This window comes from Geotrypetes seraphini, chromosome 1, assembly GCF_902459505.1.
Source record: "Geotrypetes seraphini chromosome 1, aGeoSer1.1, whole genome shotgun sequence".
Classification (NCBI taxonomy): Eukaryota; Metazoa; Chordata; class Amphibia; order Gymnophiona; family Dermophiidae; genus Geotrypetes; species Geotrypetes seraphini.
In genome coordinates, this window is record NC_047084.1 from 394,343,366 (window position 1) to 394,362,239 (window position 18,874).

Genomic DNA, 18,874 nt, shown 5'->3' on the forward strand with positions numbered 1-18,874 from the left:
TTGAATATTATGATCGTTTATTTTCCTTACAAAGATTCCTTATTTTGTGGACAGATAAGAGTTTTCCCAAATGTCTCTAGACCAACCCAATTAAGGATGAAAGCTTTTTTGCAATTAAAATCTAAAGTGTTGGCTATTGGAGCTACTTTATATTTGAAATTTCCCTAGAAATGTCTGGTAGACTATAATGATAAAAGGCAAGTAGTAGAGCACCTCGCCTTGGGATATACTGTATATAGTCAAACAAAAAGGCAAGGAAGGAGTCTTTCCAACCAGTGATAAAGTCTTTATTGTAAATAGTGGTGCCAACAAGGATCCCAGTTTTGGCGTCCAAAGAATGCCTTCTTCAGGAGACACTATAGACATATTGCATATTAATAAAGGGGCGACATAAGGTTACAAAAATATATACAGTATATGTAAAATCATCATTATTTATGCAGAAAAAACATGAACATAAAAAGAGAATCATAAAATACAAATGTATAAAATGTCAATGAAGCATGAAATCAAATAAACTGACTTTCAAAATATGCAATATGAAATCACCTGAACAACTGCAACCATAATGTTTTATTCATGTCCAAATGTGGTAACCTTAAAGAGCCAACAAGTAGGAAAGCAAGCAGGGCATGGCTGCCTTATGGAATACTTTCCAACCCCTCTGCATGCACTGAATATCAGCAGATAGCCCCACATAAGCAATTTAATCAAGCAGGAGTTTCTCCTGACTGGTTAAATTACTTTGAACACTGACCCCTTAATCTCGCTCCCTGCTTATGAAGAGATCTTCACCAAGAGCCCCTTCTTCCCCCTCCTTCACACTGAGGACACATGAAAGGGGCTACATCTATAAAATATATTCATCCTCCCTTTCATCACTCCATTCCTACTTATTTACTCCCTTTAAAATAAATTGCAGTCCCATTTTTTAAATGTATTTTTTAAATTTATTTCTTCTCTATGCAGGATACAACACTTGGATTGGAATGTTATTTGTGGATCACTACCACAATAATCCTGTTTTGGTTAGCTTTTGTCACATCTTGCTAAGTGAAAGGAGTGAAAAGATGCTAAGGAGAGGTATAATTTCATCACCCTGGTATAATTTCACAAATTCAACAGGTGAGATTTGCTAAGAGCAATTAGTGAGGCTTCCTGTTTTTAAAAATCACTCTTTACAATACTAATTTTAGTAAACCTATAAGATATATATCTAGTGAAATAGTTTGACTTTTTGGAATCCATGTTATAATTCTACACTCCTATAGACTTATCTGTGAAAGAATTAACTATTTCCTTCTAGTAGGGAAACTATATAAGGAAAAGCAGAAAGAATTAACCTTTTGGTGGGCACCTGGGTCAGAGATGCAACAATTTAGGCCTTGAGTGTCAGAAATAGGCCAGGGTTTCAGGAATCTCTAATGAATATGCAAGAGATATATTTGCAAACCATGGAAATAGTAGATCTAGCTAGCTTGTTTTAAGCACTCAAGCCTGAACTCCTGCATCCCTGCCTTTGGCAAACAAGTATGTGGTTTCCTCCTCCCCCCCCCCCAATTCCCTACCACAATATAAACACCTTTTTAAAAACCTTGATATCCCCACTCCCCTAACATAAGTATTAGAGAATGACACGGTGACAAAATTCATCACCGTCCCTGTCCCCGTGGATAACAATCCCATGTCATTTTTTAGTGTCTATTTCAACCTCAGGTTGTTCTACACCAGCATTCTTCAAAGCAAAGCTTGAGGGTCATTGGTTGTGGCCATTCATACTCCGATTCTTCTCTCTCTCCTTAAAGAATAACATGAAGATGGTTTCCCGCGGTTATCCGCGGGGACGGGGAACGGTGATGAATTTTGTCACCGTGTCATTCTCTAATAAGTATATCAACACCTCTAACCTATAAATCATCACCTGATCCCTTTCATCAGCAGGAGTCACTAAGCAAGGCTTCTTGCTGGCCCCTCATGTTAACTATAGGACAATGACCTGAGTGAGCTCTGCCAGTCTCATGATACCACGGAGACCTTTATACTTTCCACTACAAAAAGAAGCTGGCAGAGTAGAGGCAGCAATAAGCGAGTTTTCACTGATTTAGTGATGATTGCATTTGCTGACTCGATGCAGAAACAGCACACCGTGTGGTCTTCTGCACAATCACTCATTCTCCAATCCTGCCATGCAAATAAGCTCATTAATATTGAAATACCATGTAAACTAGCAGAACAATTGATGCTCTAACATGGCTTCCCGATAGCTCAACCTGAAATTTATATAATATTGATAACATTTATAACATAAATATGTTCTTACAATAGCAAGGATGTATTAGCAGGGATACAGATAAGAGTTGTATGCGCATTGTGAGCATGTGTGTTGAAGGCGTAGCTTATGCATGCTCATTAAACAGCATACAATATATAAGAGAGGGCAGCAAAAAGATGGGGCCAATGAGAGAAGGCTAAAATTTTAATTCCTGATGATTAAAATATGTACAGGCTGGGCCAGAACTTATACAGCACCAACCTCATTTATACCCCATATGACATACGCATATGATGCGCTACAATAATCCACACCTATGACTGATATAGCAAACCTGGTGCATGTGTATATTGTTGCTGTATCAACTGGACCATTCTGCGCATGTGTGAGTCACTCTCACAGCCATCCATCAGATGGGAGAGACTGGGATTACGGCGAACCTCCTGCGCAAATCATGTGCATGCAAACTTGTTTGTGCATGAAACACTTTTTCGGAATCGGCCAAAAATCAGATCGCTGTGGACCCACACGGTATTACCGACCCTATTTAATACATATAGCTCTAGGACTCTTCAGCTGGGAGTAGATATGAAAGAAGTATTTAAAATACTGAGTGGAGTGGAACAGGTAGACAAAAATTGTTTACTGTTTTGAAAAATTGAAGTACAGTGTTCCCCCGGTCATTCGCAGTCAGCGGTCCCAGTCATTCATGGTATTTTCCGACCGCGACCGCCTACCAGAAGAGGACAGCTGGAGAGGTAGGAGAGAGCAGCCGGAGCGCTGGAGAGTGAAGGAAATCACTCGCTGTATGCTCCGACTGCCTCTTCCTGCATTAAAGTCGGGCCTTACCAATCAGGAGCTGCTTTGACACGCAGTTCCTGATTGGTGAGGCCCGACTTTAGTCAACCTCAGTCTATACCCCTCTCCTTAAGCCCCACCTCTACTCTTCCTTCTCCTTTCTAATCTTCCCCCTAATTCCTATATAGTCCTCTCTCAGCCTGTACTCAAATAACTTGTATTTAAACCAAATTACTTATATTTAAACCACTGCTCTTAATTTGCTGTATAGTCCCTGTATTTAAACTGCTGCACAGTCGTGTATGTCCAAACATTTAAATCTACTGTATAATCTTGTATATCCAATTACACTCCATTGTGAATGTTTACTTGTAGACCATTCTGAGCTACTGGGAGGACGGGATAAAAATCTAAATAAATAAAATGAGACTTGGGAGTAATGGTCGACAAGTAGATGAAGCCGTCCGCGCAATGTTCGGCAGCAGCGAAAAAGGCAAACAGAATGATTAAGAAGGGGATCACGAACAGATCAGAGAGGGTTATCATGCCGCTGTACTGGGCCATGGTACGCCCTCACCTGGAATACTGCATCCAGCACTGGTTGCCATACATGAAGAAGGACACTGTACTACTCGAAAGGGTCCAGAGAAGAGCAACTAAAATAGTAAAGGGGCTGGAGGAGTTGCCGTACAGTGAGAGATAGGAAAAACTGGGCCTCTTCTCCCTTGAAAAGAGGAGATTGAGAGGGGACATGATCGAAACATTCAAGATACTGAAGGGAATAGACAGTACATAAAGACAGAACATAAGAACATAAGAACATAAGAACTGCCATCTCCGGATCAGACCCATGGTCCATCAAGTCCGGCGATCCGCACACGCGGAGGCCCAGTCAGGTATACACCTGATGTAGTTTTAGTCACCCATATCCCTCTATGCCTCTCATAAGGAGATGTGCATCTAATTTGCCTTTGAATCCCAGCACAGTGGATTCCTTGATAACCTCCTTTGGGAGAGCATTCCAGGCGTCTACCACTCGCTGTGTAAAACAGAACTTCCTGACATTTGTCCTGGACTTGTCCCCCCTTAGCTTCAAACCATGTCCTCTTGTCCGTGTCGTGTTGGACAATGTAAATAATTTATTTTCCTGCTCTATTTTATCGATGCCTTTCAGCATTTTGAACGTCTCGATCATGTCCCCTCGCAGCCTTCTCTTCTCAAGGGAGAACAGTCCTAGTTTCTTGAGTCGTTCCTCATATTCCAAGTTCTCCATACCTCTTATTAACTTCGTTGCTCGTCTCTGCACCCTCTCTAACAGTTTTATATCCTTCTTTAGGTTGGGAGACCAATGTTGGACACAGTATTCCAAGTGTGGTCTGACCATTGCTCTATAAAGCGGCATTATGACTTTCTCCGATCTACTCGTGATTCCTTTCTTTATCATGCCTAACATTCTGTTTGCTTTCTTTGCCGCTGCCGCGCATTGTGCCGACGGCTTCAGGGTCCTATCTATCAGTACACCCAGGTCCTTTTCTTGTTCGCTTTTACCCAGAGTTGCGCCTGACATTCTATACTCGTATTCCTTATTCTTACTACCTAAATGCATTACTTTGCATTTCTCCACGTTGAACTTCATCTGCCATTGATCTGCCCATTTCTCTAACTGATACAAGTCGCTCTGGAGTTCCTCGCTATCCTCCTGCGATCTGATTGCCCGGCATAGCTTTGTGTCGTCTGCAAACTTAATGATCTCACTGGATATTCCGTCTTCCAGGTCATTGATATAAATATTAAATAGGATCGGCCCAAGCACGGAGCCCTGGGGCACACCACTAGTCACTTTCTCCCAGTCTGAGAACTTTCCATTTATGCCCACTCTCTGCTTTCTGTTTTCCAACCATTTGCCTATCCACCTTTGTATATCTCCCTCTATTCCATGGCTTTGTAGTTTCCTGAGAAGCCTTTCATGTGGAACTTTGTCGAATGCTTTCTGGAAGTCCAAATATATTATGTCCACCGGCATTCCACTATCAATTTGCTTGTTCACGGTCTCGAAAAATTGAAGTAAATTCGTCAAACATGATTTCCCTTTCCTGAACCCATGTTGACTGGGTTTCATCAAGTCGTGTGTATCTAGGTGCCGGACTATGCTATCCTTGATCAGTGCTTCAACCATCTTTCCAGGGACAGACGTAAGACTCACAGGTCTGTAGTTGCCCGGTTCCCCTCTCGATCCTTTTTTGAAAATTGGCGTGACATTCGCTATCTTCCAGTCTTCTGGTATCTGTCCAGTTCTGATTGTCAGATTGGCAAGTTTCTGCAATAGCTCTCCGATTTCAACCTTCAATTCCTTTAAAACTCTCGGGTGAATTCCATCCGGTCCAGGGGATTTGTCACTTTTAAGTTTGTCGATCTGGTAGTATATCTGGTCCAACTCCACTTCAACTGTGGTGAGGCTGTCTTCTATTACTCCACTAAACACTTTCACTGCTTCTGGTATTTTAGCGGTATCCTCCTCCGTAAAGACGGACGCAAAGAAGGAATTTAGTTTGTCAGCAATTTGTTTATCTTCCTTGATGTACCCTTTTCTTCCCTGGTCGTCCAGGGGTCCCACCGCCTCTTTTGCGGGTTTTTTCCCTTTCACGTATCTAAAGAAGGGTTTGAAGTTTTTGGCTTCTTGCGCTATTTTTTCCTCATAGTCCTTTTTGGCCTCCCTCACCGCCTTGTGACATTTCTTTTGATCCTCTTTATGTATTTTCCATGCTTCGGTTGTTTTCATGTGTTTCCATTTTTTGAAAGAGTCCTTCTTTTCTTTTATGGCTACCCTCACCTGTCTGGTAAGCCATGCCGGTTCTCCCTTACCTTTTGTTCTCCCCTCTTTGGAGATCCTTGGAATGTGGAGATTTTGTGCTTCTGAGATAGTATTTTTCAGTAGGGACCATGCCTGGTCTACCGTTTCAAGTTTGTCCACCTTTTTCTTGAGTCGTTGTTTCACCATGGCTCTCATGCGATCGTATTTGCCCTTTTTAAAATTAAAGGTTTTGGTTAAGGTTTTGGCACGTTTTCTATTCCCGATGTCAAGCTTAAAGTTGATCACATTGTGATCGCTCGTCCCCAGCGGTACCGTAACTTCTACTTCTTTTGTCGGTCCCGTGAGGCCATTAAGTACCAAGTCCAGGGTGGCGTTGTCTCTTGTCGGCTCCTTTACCAATTGTTCCAGGAAGCAATCCCCTAGCACCTCCAAGAACTTGGCCTCCTTGCCGCAGTTGGAGGTTCCTAGTTTCCAGTCTATCCTCGGGAAATTGAAGTCTCCCAATATTATTATATTGCCCGTTTTGCTTTCTTGTTTGATTTCCTCTATCATTTCTGAGTCAGTTTCCTCCGCCTGTCCTGGGGGACGATAATAAAGGCCAATTTTCGTGTCTGCGCTGTTTTGGCCAGGAATCTTGACCCAGAGGGACTCTAGCTTCTCTTTTGTTTCCGTTGTAGCCACTTCAACAGATTTTATTCCTTCCTGAACATATAGGGCAATACCTCCACCTTTCTGCCCTACTCGATCTCTTCTATATAGTTTGTATCCCTGCAGTACGGTGTCCCATTTGTTCTCTTCATTCCACCATGTTTCTGTTATGCCAATGATATCCATGTTCTCATGTCTTGCTATCGTCTCTAGTTCTCCCATTTTGTTTCCTAGACTTCTAGCATTTGTATACATGCATTTAAGTTCCCTTCGTGTTACCTTTTTGGACTTTCTACTCTTGGTTGTCCTTACAGTTTCCTTTACGGTATCCTTTACTGCTCCTGTGTTATCTCCCATGTTTGTTGTGTGGTCATCCCCTCCTGTGTCTGGGTTGTCCTTTCCTGCTTGTTCTCCTTTGTTGGCTGTGAGGTTGACCTCTCTTGTGTATGAGTAGTAGTCCTTTGTTCCTACGTCAGGGCATCCTGTTGTCCGTACCATCGACCGGTCGTCGACTGTCGGCTTTCCCCTGTCCTTCAGTTTAAAGCCTTCTCTATTGCTTTCTTCATGTTGCCTGCCAAAACTCTTGCTCCTTCCTTGTTGAGGTGTAGTCCATCCCTTCTGTAGTACTTGCTTTTTCCCCAGAACGCCGTCCAGTTTCGCACGAAGTCGAAGCCCTCGTCTTCGCACCATCGTCTCATCCAGGCGTTGATCACTTGCAATTCCCCTTGTCTCTTTCCATCTGCTCTTGGTACAGGGAGGATTTCAGAGAAGGCCACCTTCACCTCCCTGATCTTCAGTTGTCTTCCGAGTGAGCGGAGCTGGCCCTTCATCTCTTCCCTGTCATACTTCCGCCCGCTCACATCATTTGTTCCCACGTGGATAAGCACAGCGGTGTCCACTCCCCCTGCGCCATCTATGATCCTGGAGATCCTGTTGGTCACATCCTTTACTCTTGCTCCAGGCAGACAGGTGACGACTCTGTCCTCTCTTCCTCCTGCGGTGTGGCTGTCCACGTGTCGTATGATGGAGTCGCCTACGATGATCCCCATCTTCTTTATTCGGGAGTTCCTTGGGGGGCGTAGGTCCACGTCCTTGGAGTAGGGCCAGTCATCTTCCTCCAATGCTACTCTTGAAATTGTTTCCTGTTCTTTGAGCGGGGGGACATCTTCCTGTGCTCTCATTTTTCCTCCTGGTGTGCGGTTGTCTCCTACCTCGTCTTCGTTTTCTTCTGTGTTTGCATGGGTGTCTTCTCTATTCACATGGGTTTCCTGAGTACAGTTTTCCAGCCCTGGGATCTCTACGTGGTGCTGATGGGCTTCCTCTATGAACATTTCTAGATCCTTGACCTCGTCGTTTGGGTCGTACTCCACTAGAATCTTCTCCTGTACTCGGATTCTGTCTTCTAGTTCCATCACTGTTCCCTCCAATAGTCTTACCTGACATTTCAAGCTATCCATCTCCATGCATCGGTCGCAAATGTATGCCTGGATCCCCGAAGGGAGGTAGTCATACATATTGCAGTCAATACAGAAGACAGGAAAGCTCATCTTCTGACTTCCTTGGGCTTCCATTTCGTGCTTTACTCGTGGATTGTCTGAGTGATTTGATGTGACCTACTTCTGCTCTTTTTCCTATTGATCCTACCTCCCCCTTACCTTCTGACTTCCTGACTGCAGGCTTCCTATTTGAGTGAGTCTGTTTATGTTACAGTGCCTGTGCCTTTGTGTGCTTGTGTCCCTTGCCTGCTGCTTCCTTGTGTTGCTTGTCTTGTTGTCTCTCTCGTGTGTGCTGTCTCTGCTCTACCTCACCTTGATTGTATGTGCAGGTTGGTTTCTTTTTGTGTCTGTCTCTTTCTTATCTTCTGTGTCTGTCGGTTCCTTACCGGTCTGTTCTCCTCTGGTGTTCTTGAGAGTGTAGCGCTCGTCCCTTGCAAGGCCCTTCGCGAAGGCGCTCTCGCTAAGGCGAGCGCCTTTACCGCTCGCCTTCGCCGAGCGCCGAACGGCTGGGCGCCGTTGGCTCCTCCCCTTTTCAAGGGGGGGTCCGGCGCTGCCTCTGACGTGTAGGGGGTGGGCGGAGCGTACTCTCGCCGCTTCCCCGAGTCTTCGGCTCTCCTTCGGCTCTCCTTCCTCCTGCTGTTCGGCACCAGCGTCTGTGTGCCGCGTTGGCTCCTCCCCTTTTCAAGGGGGGGTCCGGCGCTGCCTCTGACGTGTAGGGGGTGGGCGGAGCGTACTCTCGCCGCTTCCCCGAGTCTTCGGCTCTCCTTCGGCTCTCCTTCCTCCTGCTGTTCGGCACCAGCGTCTGTGTGCCGCGTTGGCTCCTCCCCTTTTCAAGGGGGGGTCCGGCGCTGCCTCTGACGTGTAGGGGGTGGGCGGAGCGTACTCTCGCCGCTTCCCCGAGTCTTCGGCTCTCCTTCGGCTCTCCTTCCTCCTGCTGTTCGGCACCAGCGTCTGTGGTAGGGAGAACAAGAGGGCACTCTCTAAAGTTAAAAGGGGATAGATTCTGTACAAACACAAGGAAGTTCTTCTTCACCCAGAGAGTGGTGGAAAACTGGAACGCTCTTCCGGAGGCTGTTATAGGGGAAAACACCCTCCAGGGATTCAACACAAAGTTAGACAAGTTCCTGCTGAACCGGAGCATACACAGGTATGGCTGGTCTTGGTTAGGGCACTGGTCTTTGACCTAGGGTCTGCCGCGGGAGCGGACTTCTGGGTACGATAGACCACTGGATTGATCCAGCAGAGGCAATTCTTATGTTCTTATGAGGAGAGTGCCAATAGTGGACACATGAGAGGTGGGAAATGAGAGATAGAGAAGAGGTTCTAGACAAAGGAGGATATATGGAAATGGAAAGAAGACACAAGACCTGGGGTAGGCATATGAAAATGAAGGTGAGATGCTGGACATGGTGGGGGGGAGACATAGGAAGTTAGGGGCATAGGAAATAGGAGCACATAGAGAGACTGAGATGATATGTTGGACACTTGGGAATATATGGATACAGATAGAGGGGAGATGCTGGACATGGAAGGAAACAGAGATGGAACATAAGAATTGCCACTGCTGGGTCAGACCAGTGGTCCATCGTGCCCAGCAGTCCGCTCACGTGGCAGCTCCCAGGTCAAAGACCAATGCTCTAAATGAATCTAGCCTCACCTGTGTACTTTCCAGTTTAGCAGGAACTTGTCCAACTTTGTCTTGAATTCTTGGAGTGTGTTTTCCCCTATAACAGACTCCGGAAGAGCGTTCCAGTTTTATACCACTCTCTAGGTGAAGAAGGAACTTCCTTACGTTTATACGGAATCTATCCCCTTTCAACTTTAAAGAGTGCTCTCTCGTTCTCCCTACCTTGGAGAGGGTGAACAATCTGTCTTTATCTGCTAAGTCTATTCCCTTCATTATTTGAATATTTAGATCATGTCTCCTCTCAGTCTCCTCTTTTCAAGGGAGAAGAGGCCCAGTATCTCCAATCTCTCACTGTACGGCAACTCCTCCAGCTCCTTTACTATTTTAGTTGCTCTTCTCTGGACCCTTTCGAGTAGTACCGTGTCCTTCTTCATGTATGGCGACCAGTGCTGGATGCAGTATTCCAGGTGAGGGCGTACCATGGCCCGGTACAACGGCATGATAACCCTCTCCGATCAGTTTCCCGTCTTCGTTTTCAGCATATAGCCTGATGGGTTCCGGTATGCTGTATATATCCTCTTCGGTAAATACAGACGCAAAAAATGTGTTCAGTTTGTCGGTGATTGCTTTGTCCTCCTTTAGCACTCCCTTTATTCCATGGTCATCCAACAGTCCCACCGCTTCCTTCGCGGGTCATTTCCCCTTAATACGGCTTGAAGTTTTTCACTTCCTTGGCTATTTTTTCCTCGTAGTCTCATTTGGCCCCTTTTACCGCATTATGGCACCTGCGTTGATGTTGTTTGTGCTTATTCCAGTTTTCGTCCATTCTTGACCTTTTCCATTCCTTAAACAAAGTTTTCTTGTCTCTGATCGCTTCCTTCACCTCTACAGTGAGCCACGCCAGTTATTTGTTCTTTTTCCTCTTGGATCCCTTGTTGATGCGCGGTATATATAATAATAATAACTTTATTCTTGTATACCGCATTACCATGGAAGTTCTATGCGGTTAACAGATGAAGAGACTGTACATTTACAGCGAAGTTACATTTTCAGCGATGCTACATTTACAGTGATGTTCGATATGGTAGAGCAGAGGCATTTAGTATGAGGAGTAACGAAGACGGGATAGTTAGTTGGATTCAGTGATCCATTTTGCTAAGCCATTTAGTGGCTAACAAGATTGGGGGAGTCGGAGAGACTGGAGGTGAGTCGAGATAAGAGGAGGAGGCAGGGAAGAGGGGGGGGAGAAGTTAGAGGAATTTGTCAAAAAGGTAAGTTTTGATTGACTTTCTGAATATTTGATAGGTGGGGGAATTGGAGATGAGGGCAGTAAGGCGTTTGTTCCATTTGCCCGCTTGGAATGCTAGGGATCTATCAAGGAATTTCTTGTAGAGGCAGCCCTTCAGGGAAGGAAAGGAAAACAGGTAAGTGTTTCGTGTACGAGAGGGGCCTGCAATTTCGAGATGCTCAGATAGGTAGGGTTTTGAAGCAGAGGCAGGCAAATTTAAAGATGATCCTTGCCTCCATCGGCAGCCAGTGGAGTTTAGTGTAATAGGGGCTAACATGGTCATATTTTTTGAGGTCGAAGATGAGGCGGACGGCAGCGTTTTGGATTATTCTTATACGTTTGATGGTGTTTTTATAGGATCCCAGGTATATGATGTTACAATAGTTCAGTATGCTTAAGATTAATGATTGGACCAGAAGATGAAAGGAAAGGTGGTCGAAGTGCGTTTAATGGTACGAAGTTTCCAGAGGGAGCAGAAGAATTTTTTGACCTGGGCACTGGTATGATCTTCGAAGGTCAAGCATCTGTCTAGGAGGATTCAAAGGATTTTTATGGTGGGGTTGATTGGATAGTCTAGGCCGTTCAATTTCAGGGAGGTGTTTGTTAGTTTATGGGTAGGACTTGCCAGAAAAATTTTGTTTTTTCGGTGTTCAGTTTTAATTTGAATTGTGAGGTCCATAGTTCTAATTTGGTGAGGACAGAAGAGGTGAGTTGTTCCGTCTGCTGTGTGAATGAAGTTAGGGGAATGATAATGGTGATGTCGTCTGCGTATATGAATGATTTTAGGTTTAAGTCGGCTAGTGTCCGTGCCAGAGAGGCCAAGTAAATGTTGAAAAGGGAAGGGGATAGGGGGGAGCCTTGTGGGACTCTACAGGGATTGCGCCAGTAATGGGAGAAGGTTCCGTTGCTGTGGACCTGGTAAGTACGGTTAGTTAGGAAGCTTGAGAACCAGTTTAGTACTTGGCTGGTGATGCCGATGGAGTCAAGGCAGCTGAGCAGAATATCGTGGTCGACCAGGTCGAAGGCGCTGCTCAGGTCGAATTGGAGGACTAGGGCGCTTTTGCCCAGTGAGAACAGATGGAGAAGGGCAGCTAAGACAATTTCTGTGCTGTGGTTTGTGCGGAAGCCGGATTGGGAGTCATGAAGGATGTTGATTTTGCACCTCGGTGACTGTGTCCTTAAAAAGGGAACAAGCTTGCTCTAGCGTTTTTACAGTGCTTATCCTCTTCTTAATCTTCTTCCCCACCATGAGTCTCATCCCTTCGTAATTCTCTTTTCAGAAGTTCAGTGCCGTGGCCGTCGTTCTGGACTGATATTTCGTCCCTGCGTCCAGGTTGAAGCGGATCATGTTGTAATCTCTGTTTCCCAGCGTCCCTTCTACTTCTACACCTTGTGCTGGTCCTCACAGTCCATTTAGAATTAAGTCCAGAATTGCATTTCCTCTTGTATTTTCCTTGACAAGTTGTTCCAGGAAGCAATCGCCTACAGCATCCAGGAACTTGGTCTCTCTAGCGCAGCCGGAGGTGCCTAGGTTCCAGTCTATCCCTGGATAGTGTCACAAACCCTCCGCAGCGCAGGGCTGTCGTGTGACAAACACCGGGATTCTGGCGTGTCCCCTCTAACCAGGGGTACCTTCAGGACTTTTCAGGTAGCACTAGGCAACTGCCTAGGCTTGGGAGAGACAAGGCAAGCAAAGGGTTTCAAAATATCAACAGTCAAACCAAGTTCTTAAGAAAGAATATGATGTTTATTCTGACCCAGTGGTCAAAAAGATGCAACATAAAACAAAAATCACTTTTGCATTTCATTCAAAAATAAAGTCAATTGTAAAAATAAGCTTTAACCAAAACAGCAATCTCCTGTAGTTGGTTATTCCTGAGATCATGTGCTCTGACTCAGGCTTGCCTTACACTGGTGTTCACACATAATTCAAACTTTCTCTCAGCACTAATATTAGAGACCTGCAACAGCAGATTTCAGTAGCTATATGAAGTTTGGAATAAACCCTTGCCATAAATCATATTGAAATACCTCATTAGACAGTATAGCCACAGCACAGTCTTGCAAACAGTTCAGCTTTTTCCTCAGCTCCCTCGTGAAGGCAAAACAAACCAGCTGAGAGAGATAAGCTAATTAGCTTCTCAGGAACGGGAGCCACAGCAGGATTTCCAAAGTACAAAACCACAAACTTAAATGTTCTAACTTGAGCTTCTTGTTCCCAAACTTGACTTTAAATCAATCCAATAGTTTAGGCTTCAGGTAAGTATTATTCTTAACCCAAAAATACTCATAAAGCCCAAACATATCTCACATTCTTCAGGCTTGGTTTGCACAGAAGGAAAACATAGGCAAAAGGAAAAAAAAAAAACACAAACCACTAATGGTTTCCCAGTTACTCACTTCCTTCATTCAGTGTCCATACATTCTGTCTGGCTCTCTAGCATAGGGCCAGCTACTTGTACCCAGCTACTTGTACCTCCATGCTTTCCACATGATCTGGAATCTGGAAGTTTGAAGTGGGAAGGATTTCTTCCAAATCCTGCATGGGCCAATCTGGCACGGTTGTCTCTCCTGCTCTGCTCCACAGCTCCTCACCTGCCTTGGGCTGTGGGAGTGACTCGCCCTGGTCACTCGCTCCTCCCCCTGCTGCTTGTCTCAGCTTGCTTTTAAACAGCTCAGAGCCAATCCCCTTCAGCCTGTAGCGGGGGATGGGCTTTGGCTCTAAAGCAGCTTTTCTCTGCCTGGGCTTATCTAATGCAGCTATATTCCTTGTGGCTTCTCTAGCTGCCCTAAAGCCCGGAGGCTGCTGTTGACAGTCTGCCTGCCTCTGCTCCAGATCACTACTGCTTTGATCATAGGGGCAAGGGAGGTCAGCCTCAAGTTGAGCACCAGAATCAATCTGATCAGCTCTTCTGCACCCGATCCTATTAGGGACCGAACTAGTGTTGGTGCTGGGTTTGTCACATTCCCCCACCCTTAAAGGATGACCCTCACTTGTACCCTGAGGAGTCCCTATATTCTCAGGAATACGTGACAAAATATCTACATTGGTGTTAAGTTTACCTGGCCGATGCACCACCTTAAATTTGAACACCTGAAGGGCTAAATACCATCGGGTAAGTCTAGCGTTATTGTTTCGCATGGTATTTAACCATTTCAGGGCTGCATGGTCAGTCACCAGCGTAAACTCCCTGTCCTGTAGATAATGCTCTAGAGTTTGAACAGCCCATTTCACCGCTAGGCACTCCTGCTCCACCGTCGCATAATTTCGTTCATTAGGATGGAGATTACGACTCAGGTACAGAATGGGATGTTCTAACCCTTGGCTTTCTTGACTTAGGACTGCTCCTAAGCCTGTGCCTGAGGCATCAGTTTGTAAAATCAATGGTTGGTCAAAATCAATGGCTTTGAGCACGGGCCTTTCACACAAACTAGCCCTCAATCTTTGAAAAGCCTGCCTACTCATATTGTCCCAACACAGTGTCTCTGGGTTCCCTTTCTTCAACATGTCAGTCAAGGGTCCTGCCTGGGACGAAAAGTGAGGAATAAACCTCCTGTAGTATCCTACCAGTCCTAAGAAAGCCCTGAGTTGTTTTTTGTTGTTAGGAGCCGGGTATTCCCGAATGCATTGCACCTTATCCACTATAGGTTTTATCTGTCCCTTTCCCACAATATATCCCAAGTATTTTACTTCTTGTTGACCTATGAAACACTTTTTTGAATTTATTGTGAGACCGGCCCCCCTCAGAGCTTCCAGGACAGCCTTAAGGTGTTGCAAATGCTGTTCCCATGTACCCGAATGGATCACTATGTCGTCAATGTAAGCGTCCGCATACTCATGGTGATCCCGTAGCACCTCGCGGACTAGGCGCTGGCAAAAAGCCGCCGCCCCATGAAGGCCAAATGGCATGCGCTTAAATTGGAATAGGCCCCGTGGCGTGCTGAATGCTGTTTTAGGCTTAGCCGATTCGGTAAGCGATATCTGCCAGTAGCCTTTTGTAAGGTCAATGGTAGTCAAAAACTGGGCTGATCCTAATCTATCCAGTAATTCATCTACCCTTGGCATTGGAAATGCATCAAACTGAGACACCTCGTTTACCTGGCGAAAGTCAATACAAAAACGTGGTGTCCCGTCAGCTTTAGGTACAATAACAATAGGGCTACACCATGGGCTTTGCGAGGCTTCTATAACCCCTAAAGTTAGCATCTCTTGTACTAACTCCTCCACCAGAGCTTTCTTTTCCTCTGACAGTCTATAAGGGCGTACCCGTACCACCTTCCCTGGTACTGTTATAATATCATGGGATACTACACCCGTTTTCCCTGGAACAGAAGAGAACACATCTCTAAACTGTTGGACTACTTCCTTCACTTGATGGACTTGTATCTGTGTGAGGGCAGTTCCTACATTAACTTCCCCCTCAGCCTTGAAGTCCGTAACCTGAGGCCCTATGTCATCTTCCTGCCCTTGTTGTGCTACCAAAGCCAATACCTCCTGATCTTTCCATGGTTTCAATAGGTTGACATGATAGGTCTGCAGTCTCCCCTTGTCATCCTTGACACGATAGTCCACCTCACCTATCCTTTCCACAATGGTGGCCGGGCCCTTCCATTGTGCCAAGAATTTGTGGGGTCTGTGGGTACTAATATAAGGACTTGACCACCTATCTGTAATTCACGTTCCTTTGCCCTTCTGTCATAATAAGTCTTTTGCTGTTTCTGACTCCACTCCAAGTTTTCTTTTCCGAATTCAAGGGATCTCCGCAACCTATCCTTAAGCTGAGCTAAATATGTGATTATGTTACTCCCCGATTCCTCGGGAAAAACCCACTTCTCTTTCAACATGTCCAGCACCCCCCTAGGCGGTCTCCCAAACAGTAGTTCGTAAGGACTAAGTCCCAAAGAATCCTGCACCTTTTTACGCGCCGCAAAGAGCGCAAAAGGAATAAACATATCCCAGTTCTTAGAGTCTCCTTCTATGCCCTTTTTCAGCATTTGCTTAATTGTCTGATTAAAACGTTCAACCATACCGTTAGCTTGAGGGTGGTAGGCAGACGTTTTAATATGACGGATGCCAAATCCCTCATAAAACATCCTCATTTCGCTAGATAAAAAATTACTACCCTGGTCCGTAAGGATCTCCCGGGGAAACCCTACCATGCAGAACAATCCTAACAGTTCTTTCATAATGGTAGTAGATGTGGCCTTCTTTAATGGAAAAGCCCAAGGGAACCGTGTGGCTACGTCCATAACTACCAAAATGAAATTATTTCCCCTAGGTGTTTTCTCTAAGGGTCCCACAATATCCATGGCCAAACGCCTTAATGGTTCCTCTACTACTGGTACCGGAATGAGGGGTGCCCTGGCCGGTTTCGCCAAAGACAGTTTTTGGCACGTGGAACAGGCCTGACAAAAATTTATCACAGCCTGCCTTAATCCAGGCCAGAAAAACCGTTTTTCTATCTGTTTAACTGTGGCTTCTGCTCCTTTGTGACCAGATAAAGGGTGATCATAGGCTATCCTGAGTATCAGTTTTCTAAACCCTTGGGGAATCAATAACTGTTGTTCCATTTCCCCTTCTAGGTCACCCGGGCCTTCTCTATACAACAAGCCCTGTTTCACGACCCAGCGTTTACCCTCTATACGCTCCTTTCCTACTCTCTGCCATTCCTCTTTCAGGGTCGGATCGGTCTTTTGCTCCTCCCGAAATGTAGGGAAGGCATCCATAACTTCCTTGGGGAGCCATGGGACTTCTCTAGTTTCAACTGCCCGATTCATGGCTCTACTTCTCCCTTGCTGTTGTCTCTTGTTCTGGGCCCGGGTCCTACGCTCCTGCCTTTGTTTATATTCCTGAAAGGCTTCTCCCGTAAAGGGAAATATCCTGCCTAACCCCCCTTCAGGTTCAGGATTAGAGGGTCCCTGTGATCTTGTGTTAACTAAACACTGTTTTTCCTTCAATGCTACAGGGAACCCTTTCCAATCTTTCCCCAGTATAACATCATAAGGTGCCTCTGGCACTAATGCAAAGGAAGTTTGATACACTCTATCCTTATACTTAACTGTGGTAGGCCTCAACGGGTATTGTTTACTATCCCCATGAACACACTTGATTCTTACTTTACCAATAAAGTCATGCCCCTTTTCCTTAGGAAATACTGTGTTCCAGCACCGGTGGGCTAACATTGACTGGTCCGCCCCTGTATCAAGTAAGGCCTCCATGTCTTTGCCTCCTATTGATACCACCACCAGATATCTCCCCCCTGGTGTAATCTTACCCTTTTCTAGGTCACAGGCTACCGTAAAACCTTTTCTTTCACCACAATCCCCCTGTCGGTGACCTTTTCCCCCACACCTAAAACAATAGATGGGAGCTGGGTTAAAGGGTTTCTTTGCACAATTCTGAGGGTTCCTGGGTGGCATGTTAGTATTAGTAGGAGCCTGAAGTGTAGTGTCCCTCTGGAACTGTGTCTGGGGTCTATAACTTGGGCCTGGTTTCTCGGGAAGCCCCTGGACATCCAAATAAGCCTCTGCCACAGAGAGGGTCTGTGTCAGATCCTGGCATCCCTGTTTCTGGATCCACCCCTTTATGTTCTGGGGCAGAGCTTCCAGGAATTGTTCCCTGACTAACTCAGCAAACATAGCTCGGGGGTCTGCCAAGAAAGGCTGTAACCACCTCTCTGCAGCTTTCGTTAGGCGTTGTAACAGCACCTTAGGTCTTTCTTTTACTTTTAACTGGAGCGCACGAAAGGTTTGTCTGTAAAACTCTCTTGTATATCCCAGAAAATCCAGGATATGCGCTTTCACAGCTGGATAATTATTGGCCTGATCTGCAGCAATGGTCTGGAAGGCCGTAAAGGTCTCGCCAGCCAAACATGGCAGAAGGCGAACCGCCCACTGTTCTGGAGGCCAACCTGCTGCAGCAGCAACTCTCTCAAAATAATTTAAAAAGTCATCTGGAGCATCCTGTGGTGTTATTTTACTCAGATTCAATAAATTTAAAGAGTTTTGTCCTACCGTAGGTAGAGTACCACCAGTTCCCAGTACCGGCATAGGTATCTGTCCACCAGACGTAGGCTTCAATAGTTGCACCATCAATTGAGATTGCTGCTCCATAACTCTCATAAAGTCACTTTGATGACGTTCACTAGCCTCCTGGCTTGCCTGCCATAGTCCGTGACTAGTCTCAAGAACTTTCTTTAAGTCCTCATTCTGCCGCTGTCGTTCTCCTGCCACCACTGCTAATGCCGCCGGCTCCATGTTGGCTCTGTAGGGAAATCACAAACACACAATCCAAGTGCGATACCACTCAGTTTCTTTCCCCCCAGAACTGTCTTCACCAGACCCTCTGTCAAATATGCTTACCAGAGGCACTGATGAATCATCGCCTGCGTGCTCATTACAGGGTGCACCACCCTTCTTCAGAGACCTCCTGGTCCCCCTTTTGGCTCCTCGCCAGCTCCGGACGATGGCCTCGTCTCCTGGTCTGCTATCCGCACCTCCTGCAGCCGCCTAACTCAGGACACTGGAACCGATATCCTTGCACAGCACTGCTATGTTTAAGCCGCTTCCATTCAGCAGAATTTGTAATCCCGGTTCCGATGAACCCAAACAATGTTTCCACCAGCACCGGTAAGATGCACTGGCAATCCACTCCAGCAGTTCACAACATGAAACCAAACAGTAGTAGGAGAAAAAAAAAAATTTCCACCTTTGCACACCCAAATCTTCACCTGAAGAGGTACCAGATCCGCACTCCTGATACCAAATCTGTCACAAACCCTCCGCAGCGCAGGGCTGTCGTGTGACAAACACCGGGATTCTGGCGTGTCCCCTCTAACCAGGGGTACCTTCAGGACTTTTCAGGTAGCACTAGGCAACTGCCTAGGCTTGGGAGAGACAAGGCAAGCAAAGGGTTTCAAAATATCACATGTCA

At 45.7% G+C, this 18,874-nt stretch overlaps 1 protein-coding gene across 7 annotated transcripts in view; it reads left to right on the forward strand.

Moving 5' to 3' along the window:
- The window catches only part of LOC117347156 (stimulated by retinoic acid gene 6 protein-like), a 422,585-nt gene that overhangs the window by 397,258 nt on the left and 6,453 nt on the right, over positions 1-18,874 (forward strand). For all 7 annotated transcript variants that reach the window (XM_033917677.1, XM_033917659.1, XM_033917649.1 and 4 more), the window contains one exon: positions 970-1,125. In XM_033917677.1, the coding sequence (XP_033773568.1) occupies positions 970-1,125 (156 nt within the window). The remainder of the gene's footprint in view (positions 1-969; positions 1,126-18,874) is intronic.